At 41.4% G+C, this 17,718-nt stretch overlaps 1 protein-coding gene across 6 annotated transcripts; it reads right to left on the bottom strand.

The window, feature by feature from the left end:
- Positions 1 to 9,590: 9,590 nt before the first annotated feature.
- Positions 9,591 to 17,559, bottom strand: ciao2a (cytosolic iron-sulfur assembly component 2A). Of its 6 annotated transcripts, none has more exons than XM_067492899.1 (5): positions 17,314 to 17,552; positions 15,960 to 16,124; positions 13,230 to 13,279; positions 11,668 to 11,713; positions 9,591 to 10,273 (listed from the first exon to the last, which is right to left on the bottom strand). In XM_067492899.1, exons 1-5 carry the CDS (start codon positions 17,435 to 17,437, stop codon positions 10,173 to 10,175), a joined length of 486 nt encoding a protein of 161 aa, XP_067349000.1. In that variant the 5' UTR covers positions 17,438 to 17,552; the 3' UTR covers positions 9,591 to 10,172. The 6 variants fall into 6 exon arrangements, with proteins under 6 accessions (XP_067349000.1, XP_067349005.1, XP_067349002.1 ...); XM_067492901.1 differs by lacking the exon at positions 9,591 to 10,273 and adding an exon at positions 10,417 to 10,546; XM_067492900.1 differs by lacking the exon at positions 9,591 to 10,273 and adding an exon at positions 10,560 to 11,378.
- Positions 17,560 to 17,718: the final 159 nt, after the last annotated feature.

The raw sequence follows: 17,718 nt of genomic DNA, 5'->3' as shown, positions 1-17,718 counted from the left end.
ATGCAGCTTGCCAACGCTCACCGGGAGCAATTAAGTTGGGGTTCAGTGTCTTGGTCAAGGACAAGTGACCGGAGGAGCCGGGGATTAAACCCACAACTGTGGGATTGGTGGACAACCGCTCTAGCTCCTGCGCCACATGTTGCGTAGACTGGGTCTACAGACCTCGGTATGAAGGGGCGGATTTCAGGATCTGGCTCTGGGAGCCAAGACCCTGCAGGGCAGGATTAAATGATAAAGCATCAAACACCTGATAGGTGCGGAAATTTGATCTGAGCGAAGCCGCAGATGTGTCTCAGTAGACGTCCGGTTATTTGGGACACAGAAAGCATCAGGGGGTGAGTTTAGTTTAGTTTCTGAGGGGAAAAGAGAGCGTGATGTGTGATGTGTAAGTACCAGTCAGACTTTAGTAGTGATGACGTTTTGATTCATTGCTTTTGTTCCACGTCTACATCTATCAAACATCAGTCAGTGCTGATAAAACATTAATTTTAGAGTCTTCAACTCTTCACATTCAGGTGTCGAATTGAGATTTTACGTGAGCTTCTGCAGTGGAGGAGGATTATCTTTGTATAGAACTGGGAGACAGGAGACCAGGCACACAAACGATCTGCATTTGGTGAGGAGGAAGAAGCTGACACTGTCAGAATAAATGTTCAGGATTAAGCTGCAGCTCTTTGTGAATCAGGGAACTCTGTATAAATCTAAGTGAACATTTCATTTCCATATCAGCGGACATAAAACAAACAGCCCAGTGAGGCAACCAACACACCAGAAACTCCTCCAATTTATGATGAAAAGTCCCAGAGCGCGGCCATAATAAGTAGCTATTAGCACCCCAGTGATGAGGGTGACATTTGGTAGTTGGCATCTTGGAGCTACTGAAGTGGAATAGTTCACATTTAACAAGAGTTTATTAGTGCAGCCTGGAGGGAAGTGGACTGTATTCAGAAGAAAAACTGAGGGGGCTCAGTGGGTTCACGGTGGAGGATGCTACGTTTATAATTCTGCTCACAGTCACTGTAGGTGCACAGTCCCAACTCCACTAAAACCACTTGCTGCATGAACTACTACTGTTGTCTTTCAGTGTGAAAGCTGACGGCTCTGAAAACAAATGACAAAAGCTAAACTATGGAAGCATGTTTTAAGAAAGGAATGTGTGAGTGAATGTTCAGAACGTAGCCGGGTTAACGGACCTGCTGTGGATCTCTGGACTGATCCGAACTAGGTGCCACATGGTACCATCACTGCATATCACCTGTCAGCACAAAAACTCTGAGTGAGCTGACACTGGCATCCAAACATCAAGGATCGATATAGTAGAGTCGACACTATACAGACACATAGCAGCCCGATCTGCGATCGGCTACATGTGATGATGTCGTTGGATGAGCTCTTTCCTCCGTCTTAGTACTGAGAAATCCTGAGGATCCTGGTCATTATTTTAAGTCAGGTTAACTAGTTAACACAGTGCTGCAAGTCAAATCCTCGCAGAGACATCTGATGTTAATTGTGGGTTTGCATTAGATCTCACGTTTGTTCGGACGTTGCTTCGTTTAAAACACACTTCGCCTACTTAATTGCAAGCGCTTGGGAACACGGTGACATTGTTCCAATGACGCCGCAGGAAAAAGTCGACCGCTTATCACCATCTCGTTTCATTCTTGTCACTTATTGCAATGTGCTCCACAATTCTGCAGCTCATTCAGAGGTGGATGAAAAGTAATTAGAATTTGTTCTCCTGCATTGTTGTATTTCCCCCCCCGAAAAAAACCCAAACATTTTCATTTAAATCCATTCAGTCCATTTAACGCTTGTCTCTTTGTCCAGCTCCAACAGAAGAACCTTCACTTTGAGCCCACTCGGTGGTCCGTGCTGATGGACGTTCCCCACCTGACACAATGACACATCCAACTTTGGGCCCCTTTATATTCCTCTGGGGGCTCAGACTATGACAGCAGCAGCTCAGGGGACATATTTAATGTCTTTGTTAGCAGCATTAGCAGACTGCCTAATGACTTTAATAGGGGAGCGATGTTTTAATCAGTGTCCCCTGCTGGAAGGCGGATTTTAGTTTTACTGGCTGTTAAGAAGACATTAAGTAGACATGTAATTTTGTCCTCCTGATTAAGTATCCTGGGCTGCATGGGTGTGGGCTGCTTTAAGTGTTTGCACTCTGATGTGATACAGAGATACAGCAGACACTTTGAAATCACCTCCAGTGCTCAGAGGGGAAACAGGATTCCTCAATGGATTGTTCTCTCTTTCGATTGGCTCTTGTTTCTCTCAGATTACATCAACCTTGGAAAGTAGAAGTGAGTGGAAACATCCCTGATACCAGCCTGGAGATTAAATTCAGACTTTGTATAGCTGTTTCCCTCCTAAACCGATCTGGTAATCGGTGTTTTAGGGTCAGTGAACCTTGCTGTCTCTTACTTTGTGGGTTTTACTTTCGGTACCACTCCACGGCATCGATCCGTCCTTCAGAATAAACAGGCATGTCTGCCGCCTCTTTTATTCTAATCCATTCATTCTTCGGTGCATGTTTGTCAGTTTTGCTAAAATCCACTGAAGAGGTTCCTGAGATACTGTGTTCACAAGGACGGGACAGACGTACGGGGAACCCGGCAACACAAGCATGAAACAGAAGGACATTCTATGATGCCACACTTCATCCTGTGATGTGGTTTTAGTGAATACGATTAAGAAACAGTCCCTTTAACCATCTCATAGTTTCAAACATTACAAGTTGTCCATGCTTGGAGTGTAGGACATTTGTCCAGGCGTTAGTTTGCTCCATCTCTTTCTCCATCCTGAAACTTTCAGAGCCATTATTCTTCACTCACTCTCTGACATTAAACCGACACCTCAGTGGAACATAAAGGCTCCACTTTCCTCCACCCATGCAGCTCATTCATCTGTGATGTGTAGCTCATTCTACATATTATTTTTCAAGAAGCTGGAATTCAGAGAGGGTGTCAGGTGTCAATTAATCAGGTGGGTGGAAGAGACTGATTAAAAGCAGCCACTCAGGCTTGAAAAGTTCATGAAAAATTACACAGAGTTAAGAGGCTAAAATTATGTAAATGGCCTGAGCGCAGCAGGAGCAGAGGGGAACTGTGGGGTTTGTGCTAAAAGGTTTCACACTGAGGTATTTGCACGGATGGTTTATTGGGATTTTCTTTTCTGCAGTTCTTCCATGTCTGTTGTTGGACATTTTGTGCCCGTTTATGGTCATTTTGCACAGCATTTAAACGGTTTCATCATTTTCAAGTCCTTTTCCAAATCTGTTGTGGTTGTTTCACGTCTCGCAGTGGTCTTTGTTTGTGTCTTATAAAGGAGCTCTGTCCAACAAGAAATACGAGCAGTAACTTCAGAGGCTCTGGCCCATGGACCTCTGACCTCTCATTTTGGAGTTGTTGTGAAGGTCTGGTCCACAGCAGGAGGAATCTGGTTTGAAGTCATTGCTGCCAAAGGAGGTTCAAATCCATCCAGTCTCCTTATGTTGTGCAGTAGACAAAAGCCGAGCGACAACCTGCAGCCACTGTCAGGTTTCTGTTGTGTGGATGTTTGACTCGTAAACACAGCAGTTCAGTGCACGTTCATCCTCGTCACGGCTCCCGGCCTGGGACAGTTTGATACGAGGAAGCTGCTCAACTGAACCATGAAACAAATTTGTTTTTAATCGCTACAGTTGGGCTGTAAACTTCCCAAACTCACGTCACAACTTCTTTTTTCCTTCAGCAGAGCTGCAGGCAGGTACATCTGTTTTTGTCCCCTCAGGCCTGTGTCCAGTGGACTGTGAGCATGTGTCTTACTGTCAGAGCAGACTTTTGTTTTATTCACAGTGTCTGACCAGCATTTCTTCTCTTTTTTTCTATTTACTTCACTCAGACTTCATCGAGCAGACATGAAGAATCGGTCACAACACAAAATAAGTTTAATTCTAGCTTGTTGTGGGAGGTGGAGGCACAAATGTGGATTTGAGCTGATGACATTTCATTACACACCTGAACACTGTCACATGCTGCTGCCGTGTGTGTTTGCAACTCACAGCCTTTAATGAGATGGTGGATCTGAAAAAAGAAATCAATTGAAAGCCTGGGAGTGTTAAATAGGTCCTGTTAATAATAAACCTCAATTCTGTGGCGCGGCAGTTTCAGATGAGTCCGATCACCACGTTTTCAAAAATCACGTGATAAACCTCGTCACTGAACTCGTTGTTGCTCCTTCAGTCATGGATGGAAATCATGTAAAACTATTTTCTTTTACTTGTTCAACATGTTATTTTTAAAATTCTTTTTAAAACCAATGAGAGTTTTTAATAGTTTGTTTTTAATTCGTCTCAAATTTGTTCCTTAAATTCACCCTCCGATTGAAACATCTGCTTCTCAAATTTGTACAGGCTCTAATTTTCTTGAACAAAAAGGCTAATTTGACATAACTCTCTCTCGAAATCTACTTTGTATTTTCTACTTGCTTTACATAATAGAACTTGCAGCAATTTCATTAATTGTGATTTGAGAATCAGATAGTTTGAGGGTTCTCAATAAGAACATCTATTGATAATTTGTACAGCTCTCTTCTGTAAAATGAAAATTTGATTTGATTTGGGACGTCCTTCAAAACTTCTGGGGGCGAGGAACAACCTTACAAGAGACATCACACGTCGCCACTGTTTTATAGACGACGGAGACGTCTATTCTCAGAGCCCGATTCAATGAGGGTTGAGAGAAAAACAGAAACAGAAAACATGAATTACCTTTTTAAAAAAGGTGATTTCTGAATGTAATAAGATGTTACTGCATAAAGTAACCAGTAATCATATTACTAAACTAATAAGGTACCATTACTGTCTTATGAAATTAATTGCACTTTTGTCGTTGGCCTACTTGCTTGCACCTGACCCCACTGTGCACTTGCATCTGCTTCCTTAAAAAAAATCCCTCAGAGTTCATACCAGTGCTCTGATCACCCGCTGAGACTTGTTCTGTGTCCAACCCTCCTGCCTCTTTCTGCTCCTTTGGACTCGTTGACTTCACTCTGTCTCAGTCCTGCTTCTCCTTCTAAATCCTGGTCGAGTGAGCCGTTGCGTCAGCAGCTTCAGAGATATTTCAGAGTTTTGGAACTTGCCTCTCAAGCTGGTACAGTGCCCAGCAGAGCTGTGCCCCATCAGGGTTGGAGCAGAGGTCTGTGAGAACAACTACACAGAAAGAAGAACTGCTTGTTAATGAATATGTGTATTTTTGCAGTTTACTTTTAATCCTTTCAAGTAAAGATGTGTTGTCTTGCAGAGCCAAACTAACAATGGACATTAGGGATCCTCTCAACGAGTGCATGTGTGTGTGCACAGCTTTGGTTTTGTAGACTCATCTTAGAGCAGTGCTGTGGTTGTTAGGTTTAGATTCGGGTTAATGTGAGGTTTGTGTGTAGATTCTAAGCCTGGGATGGAGCATTAAAAACCATCAGTGGAAAGTAATGAGGTGAAAATGGCCGATGAGGAGCAGATAAAACCAGAAGTGTCTGGGACTAAAGCCACTGTGTTTCTGTAGCAAACTACTGCAAAAGTACAGCAGTGTGATGATAAAAGGCACATTCTGACGGACTGTTCATCATCATCGGCCACTTCTATTATACTGTGAGCGTTGTGCACCAACATGTCAAGTTTGCTTCCAGGGGAAAAATAAACTGGAGTTTGTGCACATCCAAGTTATTGCATATAGTCTGTTTGATTTCAGATCCCAAACTGCACCCGAGTGTGTGTGTGTGTGTGTGTGTGAGTGTGTCCTCCTTTGCAAACTAAGCTCAATCATGAAGACACTTTATTCTTCTCCGTCTCTCCCTGCTCCACCTCACTCATCCCTTCTCTTTCTCTTTCTAATCTGTCTCCATCACTGGTCTCAATGATCCCATCTCTTAACTGTCAGATTTGATCCACACCACCCTAAGAAACTGTCCTAACCAACCGAGAGCATCAAAGTTCATTTTATCTGAGCCACAGAGACAATCAAGTCACGTTCCCACAGAGAACGGCTTTAACAGTAACTCTGAAACACATCACCCATTTATCCATTTAGCATTCAATCCTACTGACTGACAGCTGTTGGGGGAAACTGTGGGAAAAGCACCTGCTGCCAATAAACACAATGGGGGAAGTTTGCCTTGAAGTTGATTTTCAAACATTAACACATTATCATTATGTGTAATTAGAGATTTGATGGAGGCAGGAAATGTGCCAGAATGAAATGCTCATTGAAGCATGAAGTCACATAAAGATCATGTTTGTGTGTTGAAATATAGATTAGATATATAGATTAGACCGTGTGTCATATAAAAAACGACACACACACACACACACACACACACACACGTCCTCTGAGCAGCAGTCGTTAAGCTCTCCCACCTCTCCTCTCACCCTCCTTCATTACAAGACTCTTGAACATTATGCTTTGACACAGAATGCAAATCGCCTCTTCTCCTTGCTCCTTTATCAAAGCTTTTCCCGCAGGGCTCTCAGCCTCCCAGACGAGCCCATATTTCAGCACAGCAGCATAAGAGGCGGCCGCTCTGTGCCTCCCTGAGCTGCTGGATGCGCCACTGTCACGAGGATTTATTGTTGTTGGCATTTGCTCTGCGGCTTTGATCAGTGAGGAGGCTGCAGGAGCTGTCGACAATCCGGAGCAAGGAATTGACTTCAGTGCAAAATACTGCACTCAAAATAGTACGACAATAAAATCCTTGGTAGCTCGCAAATATTATCAGCTTCGTGTAGTATGAGCAGTAAAAGTACTAGTTGACATAAGACTTGTATATCTGAGTCTGTCATGATCAGATTGTTAGTCCTGGGGCATCACTTCGTCAGCAGTGACTCAGTGCACAGCTGCTGTAAGAGCAGCTAATTAAAAGCCTGTTTTCAGAAAAGTTGGGACACAATATAAAACGGAAATAAAACCAGAAGGCATTGATTTGCAAATAATTTCAAAGCTGTTTTTGATTGTAATACAACAAAATAATTAAGTGTTAAAACTGAGTTTTGTTGGGTTTTTCCTTTCAATAATTTTTAAAATTTTGAATCTGATCCAGGAACAGGTTCGTGCAAACCAAAGACTCTGCATCCAAACTGCTGGCAGGAGTCACAAGCTACAAGCCATCGATGCCTGGGGTCAGTCGCTGCAGGATCCTGAGGAGTCTTATAATCACTGGGATTCAAAGTGACTGGATTGAGGTTTTATAAAGTTACAGAAGGCAGTGGCTGTGACTCGTATAATCATCAGTCTCAGAGAGGAAAAATGATGAGGGAATGAGAGGCTACAAGTTTCCTGTTTTCTGAAAGATGATTCCTTAAGTGTATGCAGTTTTTTACCTTTGAGGGAACCATTCATTCCACAGCACAGAATAAAAACTTGATGCGACAGGTGATCCATCACCGTGCACGCTGGGTGCACTCTAAAAACCCAACTGGAGTAGTGAGGCGTGGTTTCCCCTTTTTAGATCCAGAATAAAAACAGAAGCAATCGATCAACAGCTGCCGTGTTGGGAGAAGATGACAAAACAGGGCGTGAAGTCTCAGCAGAGACTGGAAAACCGGTTTCATTTGGTGGAAATCGTTTGGACGTTAGCATTAAAACTTAAAGGTGCATTGTGCGAGAGTCACGGGGTTCTATTAGCAGAAATGGAAAGTATCATAATCATGCACCCGAAAATAATGAGTGGCTTTCATTCAGCTTAGAATGAGAGTCCATGCTGTGCAGCCCAGAGTAAAAGAGCAAACACTGGCTCTGCAGAGGGAATTTCTCATGTTGCAGCATGAACTGCTTGGATCCTTAGAAGAAAGAAAGAGATTCAGTGATTTTAACTCATCATTCTCCGAGCACGAACATCCACGTTTCCAAATCCGAGGCAGGTCAACTTCCTCATGACAGACATGGACACATTTTGACTTATTCACAGACTTAAGGATTTACTTTAGAAATACGAGCTAAGGGTTTTTGTTGTCTTGAATTTTTTGCTGATGAACTACGGTGTTGTGCAGAATGCAAAAAGTGTCCTGACAAATACACGTTAAGCTGTGGGAACGTGTGTGATGTTTCAAGTAACGAGCCAAAGCTGTCAAAGAAAACTGTGACAAACGGGCCTCAAATCCCCGAACAGCAGAGTTGTGGTTGCAGGAACGATGAATCAGCTATGACCCACTCTTCTCCTCAGCACTGAGAGCAAATCTCTGCTTTGTTGTGTTCATCAGTTCAGCTGCAGAGCTCAGAGGCTGCAGAGCAGTGTCAGCGTGGATGCTGCTGTTACACTGATCATATGTTAAACCGAGCAGAGACACATTCAGACTCGGCCCGTGTGGACAGAACCATCGGCGTATACGTGTTTCTGAATGGACACAGTATCTGAGGCTTGTGTGGCCCCAGTGAAGACATGACTCAGTGTCCTGATGTTTGTCCTGCTCTGTGCTTGTGACAGCAGCATCACTGTTTCTCACTGTTACACTCGGCTCTGATTGCCATGCAGTCCTCTCAGGGTCGTTGTGTTGGATCAACAGCGCCCCCAAAGGCTCAAGTCAAGTCATTACAACAATACTAAGCTGGGATTCCTGATTTGTGTCTGAAGTGGCACCAGGTCTTTAAGCATTTCACACTGACATGATAAATTCACAGCAACTCAAACATTTTAGAGTGGAACAAGGACAAATGTACCATTTTCAGCTTTCTCTGCCAAAATACAACTAGAAAAAAGTAGCTTCAAAACTGCGGAAACTACAGTGGAAATATGTAAAGTAGGTTTAGAGGATAGTGTGAAAAATATTCTACTTAATGCTCATGTTGCCAGACTCTTTCATCCACGGAGCTTTACCATTTCCTCCTCACTGATGGTAAGTCGCAGCCTGATCACTGAGTGAGGGTGGTGGACGGATCACAATCGCCTGGGGTGAATCAGCATGACGACACTGGGACCCAAACTTTAGTTTCGGACACTTGGAGGCAGCGAACACGACAGGGCCAGATCATCACCTTTGAAGCTGATGTGGTGAACTTGTGATCAAACATTGTGGTTTTTTTGCAGCTCCTGCATTTGAAGTGTGCCTTACTTGTAATGTTATTTCAGGCGTTTTGAAGATGAAAGACTGATGACGGACTGATTTATACCATTTTGTTTTTGCTGTACCTAAAATTAGGAGGACAGGACAAAAATAAAAACATTTCAATCATTTCCTCACTGATCAGATTCAATTTAATCCTGAAAATCCACTTGACTTTGTCCACGTGTTCAGCATCACTGCCTTTAAGTGGATGTATTATTTAGTCACTTATTTCCACATCCAGCAGCTGCAGAGCTACTCGATCACCGATCTGGAGCAGTGTCAGTATTCTCTCTGTTTTAGCTGTGTTTGGTCGCCAACGCTTCCTGAGGGAAGATATCTGCTCTTCTAGCTGCTAAACACTCCACTATGTCCACCAGCCCGTCTCTTTACTGTGCCTCTCCTCACACTCGACAAAGGTCTTCCAGAAACACCAGACTTTAAAGACAGTACAGCATTAACCAAGACAGAGGTATAAAGTCAGTCATAACAGGACTACAATGCAATGAGCCAATGTAAGTGGCATTTTAATTGGTATTCGTCAGATATTTTTTTCCCCTGTAAAACAAAACATTTCTTCAAAATGTGCCATTAATTAGTCAAACATCAGTTTATTTTAATAATCATTTAAAAAGAATCACATTTATCCTCTGATTCACCTGAGTGCAGATAGAAAGGACAGATTCTAAAATATTCTGGAACATCCCATCAAATCTCTGAAGAAGCAAGATCAGGGGGTTGAGGACAACTTGGAATTGGAAAAGGAGACACTTCCTGTCTTTTTCTGACCTTCTTTCAGCAGAGCCGGATGTTGTCTTTAGCTGAACTCAGCAGACAACAGCAAAGACTTGCTGCTGTTCACCCTAAGTCCGTCCAGCTTGGAACGAGAAGAAAGTCAATACACATGTGTCACTCCTGTCTCTTAATCACTGCTCAGTTGTAAAGCTTCTGGAGAGTCTTCAGCGGGAAAAAGAAAAATCCTCAAAGCCAAGAAAACTCCCCTGATCTCTGACACCAGACAGAAGCTCAGGAATCATCTGACACAGACACACACACACACACACACGCACGAGAGAATTTGCTTCTTCATCCATCAGTCGTCAGGTTCCGTCACACACTGCTCCACAATCTCTCTCAGGTTTGGGTTTTCCATGGCGGCGGCCACTCGCTCCTTATCATTGATCTGCTTGTTAACTGGAGACACAAACAGCAGATTCCTTCACTGAGATGATGAATCACAACGAGACCACACAGACACTACAAGCTTCACTGCTGCAGTGCTTCTGGCTATTTATTGTTAATCTCTGCATTTGTGCTGCCTCCTCCTTTTTTGCTAGTTGTTCACCATTTGGTGTGTTTTTGTGGCTTGTCTCTCAGGTCTTTTGTTGTCTGGTGTTGGACATTTTGTTAGGCCCTCAGTTCAGTATCCATCCATCGATGTGGGGGGGGTTAACTGCAGGGCTCAGACTAATGGAAAGTCATAGTTTAACGATCAAATCTAATCTCGGGACAGTTTGTTTTTTATGTTAAGTCTACGGTGTTCAAGTAAATAACAGCATTTCTTTAACCGATTTATAATCAAGTGAAACTCACCGGGGTAAAAAAAAGGCTAAAATAAAACAAGTGTACAATAAAAACAGACATTTAAAAACAATTTAAACGATAAATAAACAGAAACAATGTCAGTTTACAGTGAAATTCATCCACCTAAAAATTAATGATTTTATTTGTAAATCCGTTTCTCCATTTAAACTTTCTTTAAATTTAGTACCTTTTAACTAATTCATTCATTCCCCACTAAAATGATGATTGAAATATTGTGATTTAGTGCATTAACCTAATATTCAGTGATGTCATTTTGTCAATTTAATTCAAAAAACTTTGTTTGTCCCTTACGGGCAATTCAAGAACAAAGAGCAGTTTACACAGAAAAGCAGTAGCTGGAATGTACAACAATAATATAATAAGTATTATTAATTTAAAAAGTAAAATAAAAGATAGAAATCTAAGGGGATGAGATAAGATTTAGATGAAACTGTGCCACTGCATATGAAAAACATTTGAATATGGTACAGTAATAACAGTAGTAATATGATATGAAGGTAGAACTACTAACAATATGTATATGAAAATAAATGTATAAATTACGTATAACAGAACGAATATGTCGTATTGCTGAGAACCGAAGAACAGATAAAAGTCAATGTGTGTTTTTTTCCCAATTATAAATCAATGAAGTTATTTGCTTATTTTAATAAGGGCTTTTTTTCAATTAACACGTAAGTCACCAAAATTCATACTGTGCACAAATAGTTTGATCAGCCCACACACACACACACACACACACACACACACACACACACACACACACACACACACACACACACACACACACACACACACACACACACACACACACACACACACACACACACACACACACACACACACACACACACACACACACACACACACACACACACACACACACACACACACACACACACACACACACAACATGAAAATGGTCAGTGTGACATTATTTAATTGTGGGTAAAATACTTTTAAATAGCACAAAACACACTTACTGTCCTCCTCTGTGGAATGGGTCCCTTCTGAAAGGTAGATTTCCAACTGAGAAAGGGGGAAAAAAGAGAAGGTGTTGAAATTCTGGCTTGATGTGAAAGAAAAAGGAAAAGTTTATTGGAGGAGAGTTTGGAAAACGTGACAACAAAAAGCCAACAATCGTACTGTGCAAATGCTGCTCAGACCAAACTGATCACAATGACAAAATTCTAAGAGATAAAGAGTAGAAATACCAATTGTTTGACATACACTTTTCAGGACACGCATCTCATCAATACTGGGCTTTCAACTGTTTCTTTGGAATGTTGTTTTTCCTTGGACAAAATGATGCTGTGACACCAGCTCTGTGTTTGGTCTTTCCTGCCTGACTGGTGCTGGACAGAGCTGAGAGAGTCCATATATTCTATGGTCTGGACTTCATGAAACTACTGGTACTTTTCCTCTGTGGTGTGAAGAGTCATTGTCCTCACTGTGCCCTCTGCACTGAACAGATGTTGAGCAGCTCTGACAAAACTCTCTTCCAATCAAAAGGCTACTGATCTTGTTCGTAAAGCAGCTTTAATGCTGCAGAGATAAAGCACTCAGCTCTCCACACACTGCTGTCTGTCTGATAGCTGTCCAACAGCCCCCTCCCCCAGACCATTGACATCTGAACCTGGACTGCAAATAAACAGCTAATTGGCTACTTTTCTCTACAGACTGTGCTTCTGTCTTGGGAGATTTTTGCCTCCCTGTGTTTCTTTCAGATTAACTCTTTGAATTGTTAATGAAACAGCAGCCATGTCCTCAACTGAACCAATCTCCAAACGTCCAGTTTCAACTTTTCCACCTCCTGTTGGTGCCTGTGGGACCAGGTGTTTAATCTGTTCTGTCATATCTGGGTTTGGAAGTCAACTTTGAGAAGGGCACTGGCCTTCAAATGGTTAAAGCATGTGTAACAGCAGTGTCCTGGGTTAAAGTGGAAAGCGGGAACTTTTCAGTTCAGTTTTTTGTCTTTCCTCTCACATCTTCAATTAAGTAGAACTGTCAAATAAAAACATGAATGTACTTTAAAGTTCCATTACAGGGTAAAACGTTCTGCTGGTAAACCTGCCTGTCACATGAAACAGTTCACAGTAGGGTTAGTGGATTTTGGAGAATGGAGGATTCCAAACTTTGGAAACTTCCCAGGCAGTGACAGATGTGCAGCGAAGATACTGTGAGGTGAAATGGAGACAAGGTTGAAAAACCAATTGCTGTCTGTTCCACTGATGTGGCTGCTTTTAAGGGGCCTGGCAACTCACCTATCATCATCGACGCATCGAAAAAACCACCAATGATCTGATGTCATGAATGTACTTTTTTGACACTCTCATTCCAACCAGCCATGTCTGTCCCTATATAAAACCCATACAGACCTCAGGATGAGACAACGGGAAGACTCACCCCTATGACACTCTGCAGTTTAAGTACTATCCATGACAAGAATGATGATAATAATGTTAGAGGACAGGGACTGCAGTGCTACACTCTACAGGAGCTGAGTGATTTTGGTGTTTGAAGACAAGCCACTACTGGTTCTCACCTTATGTTTAAATGGCAAACATCTCTGCAGCTTCACCTGTAGGCAGAGACCTGAAGACACATAAACATCAACATTAGACCCAGACGGTGAACAAACATGACGAACAGCAACATTTCCGAGCTCAGAGGAGAAATAACCAGCATGTTAGTGAGGAGTGTGTCAGAATTTACAGATGCCTGCTGGGAAATGATGTCACTGCTGCCGCAAAAGAAAGACGCAGAAACAAACAAGTAGATAAACTGCCGACTGAGTCAATATCAGACATACAAATCTACCTCATTTACACTCATTTGCAATTCTAGTATCACTTAGTGAGGATGGTAGAACATTTTTACTCCCGTTTCCAATAATACCAATGTGAATTAAATCTCCTCAGTCTCTTTAGGATGAGAGATTCCTTCCCGTTTGCCTCTTTTAGTCAGTGACTAAGGTCAGAGTTAGATTGTAAATTTATGCATGAATCCAAATCAATTATCAGAATCCAAAAAGCCACTCTTATACATTGTTAATCATATTATTTTGAATGAATGGAGCAGCTGGGACTGTGCAGTTGCACATACACCTAATGATTATTTGCATTATTTATCAATCTGCTAGTTCATTTTTCCACTTGGTCCAAGAAATGTCTGAAAACTTAAAGATCCACAGATTCATTTAGAAATGCAGCAAATTTATAATCTCAAATAAGGAATGTTACAGAATAGGTTCTAATTAAATACACTTATATAGAACTTTACAATGTTGCTTCTCAGTCACCCATTCAAACACACACACACACACACGGTGCTCACCTGACCCACCGGGAGCAACTTCAGGTTCAGTGTCTTGCCCAAGGACACTTCAATACGTGGCCGGAACCGGGAATCTAACCACTGACCCTGTGGTCCGTGGACTGCTTTACCAACTGAGCTACAGCTGTGCTACTGTCCTTTGATTAAGTGCTGGTTTCCGCTCAGCATAAGAATCAATAATGATACTGAGCAGTGAGTGAGTTTTCTGAAACTGGACAGGTCATAAACAGTTATGATAATGACTGGATGGATTGATTACTGTACGATTTTCTGTTGAGCTGCTGAAAATTGTCAGCAAAATGTTTCTAAATGGACAAAGACATGTGGGTGGAACCACGGTGAAGCTGAGGAACAACAGCCCCCAGCCCCTCCAGCCAGGGAATGATCTGCTGCACAGAAATCTTCCCTCCGGAACACAGATACAGGCAAAAAAAAATAAAAAATTACCAATCGCTTCTTATGGGACATCTGTCAAATCTTTTATATTTACACTGAAATATGCAGACTATCTGCACACTGTAAGTGCTCTACAGAAAGCTGGAGGATCATTCAACAATGACTTCTTCTTCTTAGACTGTATAAATGCTCTCAATCCCCGCTCATGCTTTTACCTTACGACATATCATAAGTCTTATCAGGCTTTTCATTTTTGTAATATTTATTCTGAATTTGCTATGCTGAGTATGTATGTTGTTTTTGGACTGCTGGCCCAACAAAAACTGTTTCTTTTTCCCCTACAATTTATCAATTCTGGATTAAACATGAATAACCACAAAAAGAAATAACAGAAAAAATGTGTGTTTTTACAAACAACCTAGAACAGTGAAGGTGTTTTGACAGTAATCATTAAATTATTATTTTAGTTTGAGCTACTAGGGAGTAAAACCTGAATATCTTTTTTTATATACAGTGTACTGCAGCAATAACAAATGTGTAATACAACAATCAGGCACAGAATAAAAAAAGGTTTTTCAAATATACTGCTTGTTCATAATAAACGAGTCTGGGTAGTAGTAGTACTGAGTAGTAGTACTGAGTAGTACTAAGAAATAAACAGTCACTAACATGGCCTGGATAGTGCTGCTCACGTGTGCACTTAATATCTTCTACCTAATGAACCGATTCCAAAGTGCTGTGTGTGGATGGTTTAACTTTAATTCCTGTTCATTTTCATATGTGTGTGTGTTTCATCTCCAAACCAAGTATTGCAGCACTGTAAATAACTGCAAATACACCCATGATAACACAAGAACCATATTGACGCAGGCTGCATTCCTCAAGAAATTACAGCTCACGTTCAACTCCCAACACAGTGATTCCTCTTGTTCAGGCTCAGCCTTGTTGTTTCTGTGGCTGCCACAGCTGCAAACATCAGATTATACGAAGAGCCAAACTTTCTGTAGCAGTGACAACAACAGTGATAATGAATGATCAGCTGCTCAGAGCCACTTCTAAACTCTAACACAAAATTGTGTAGCAGTGCAGAAAATTAAAGGGCTTTTAATCACAGCAGCAGTCACTTGCGTAAATGGGGTCATTTATTTCTACCCTTCCTACAGTAAGTAGGGTTAGGTGGTAAACACTGCTTTCATGAAGGATAAAGCAAGATCATAACTGAGAATTCCCACGATGAAAGTAACGATGTGCCAATTTTGTTACTTAAATAGAATCCAAGAAATAACTAGACATAAACATAACAAAGTAGGTTGCGTTTCTTCCTTTTTGAAACACCTCTGAGACTGTGACTCATCTACTGCTTCTGACATCAACAAAGACCTGAACAAATATGAACAAATCTGAAAGCATTAAAAATAGAAAAAGGTGACATCTCTGCTACATCTGTGTCATAAACACTCCAAAATAAATCCCTGTCAGCTTTTTCTGAAGTCTTTTGATTGTTGTGCTGTTTTTCTAGTTTTTGTCGGCAACAGTGACTCACCAATCAACGTAGCCAGAGAGCAGTGAGGGACGGTTGGAGAGAACTTGATAATGATGAGGTACTCATCCTCTCCAAGCTCTTGGACCTCCACACATTTCTCTGTCACCACCTCCAGCTCCTCCAGGGTGTTGGGCTTCTCGGGGTCCCGGATAGATCGAATAACATCTGAGGGTGAGAGGATGCGAGATGTGTCTTTACAGATAACTCAAAATTAATAGCATGAAAGTAGAAAGTAAGTCACTAAAACGTTAAATATAAACAACCTTAAATAATCAGACAAATAAAACATTTTTAAGGAAATGACTGTTGTCTAAAACTGACATTAAAAAGCAGTAAATACTATGAGTATTTTAAAGGTTTTTATCAATACATTTTCTATGTATCCATCTTTGTATCTATCTACACTACACATAAAAAGTTAGGGATATTTAACTTTTGGGTGAAATTTCAGAATCTACTACAACCTTTACTAAACTTTTGAAGGCACGTGTCCAACTGTTCAATGTGTCAGTACTTACGGCATAACATGCTGTTCTCTAACAAGGTGATCACCCCCAAAAATCACAACATATACAATAGACAAAAACAACAATAGAAAAGAAATAGAAAAGCACTATACAAGTCCAGACCATCCACCATTTAGTTATGAGCGAAGAAGTGAAGCCGAGTCAAAAACAGATGACCACACTGAGTCTGTACACTAATCCTAATGTGTCACATTTTCTTGAAGCCCACCAAACTCACAATTTCATCTTTGTGGGTTTAGCATAATCAGTTAGTTCACTCCCTTCAAAAAAAGAATCCTGGTTAGTCAACCACTGACCCCAGATTCTGCTCAGAAAAATCCTAATTTACGTTCAGTTCACTCCAATAAATCTATTGCCAAACAAAAAAACATCACCTATTTGTTCTATCCACACTATGCTGAAGAATCTTCATTCCGTAAATCATGTATTGAAGTTCAGACAAACTACAATTCCCTACGACGCCAAACTCCATTCAAAAAATGACCAATTTAAGTTCTCATCAGCAGTGAGCCCAATTTCTGTACCGTCAATGTGACGGTAACCACAACCAACTCCATTCGGTAAATAATGTATTCAACTTGACTTGATGTAGACATAACTTAATTTTTTATGAGTGTTATGACGTTATTTATGCTGTCAGCGTCTTAAGTTAGTACATTCAAGGACATCATTTTTAACGACTTTTTGAATTGAGTCTGGTGCACCGTGTTTAACAAATGTCTCTCGAAAATTATCTCATCAAATATTATAAAAGTTGACGTCACTATAACGTTACTGTAACTTTGCTAACATTCGTAAACAGCTAGGCCCGGTCGGGCGCCACTCACCGTACACTTCTAACGCTTTCTCCTCCATCTTTTTGGTTTTTAGGACATTCCTGTTTTCGACAAGTCCAGAAAACTGTAAAACCTTTGTGACAGTTAGAGATACAAAGCTGAACACGACTTCCATGTTTTAGAAAACGCCATAATAACCGGGACAAGTTGGAGTGACTTTGACAGGAAACAAAGCAACTGTCGTTAGCGGAGAGCGGTAAGTCGTATCAGCAGATCTCTATCTACGTGTGGATAATAACAGCAACTACAAAGGGGGGAAACATCAACGTAACATTGTATGGAGATCGGCGGGATTTACAGCAGCCAATGAGCGTCTCCTTGTCCTTTTGCTTCCTGTATTTGGATTTCAGGGAATCCAATCGAAGAACTATCTCTGTTAGCCCAAGCGCCTCACAC

Source organism: Channa argus, chromosome 23, assembly GCF_033026475.1.
Source record: "Channa argus isolate prfri chromosome 23, Channa argus male v1.0, whole genome shotgun sequence".
NCBI classification, from domain to species: domain Eukaryota; kingdom Metazoa; phylum Chordata; class Actinopteri; order Anabantiformes; family Channidae; genus Channa; species Channa argus.
This window is presented reverse-complemented; position numbering and strand designations above follow the sequence as displayed.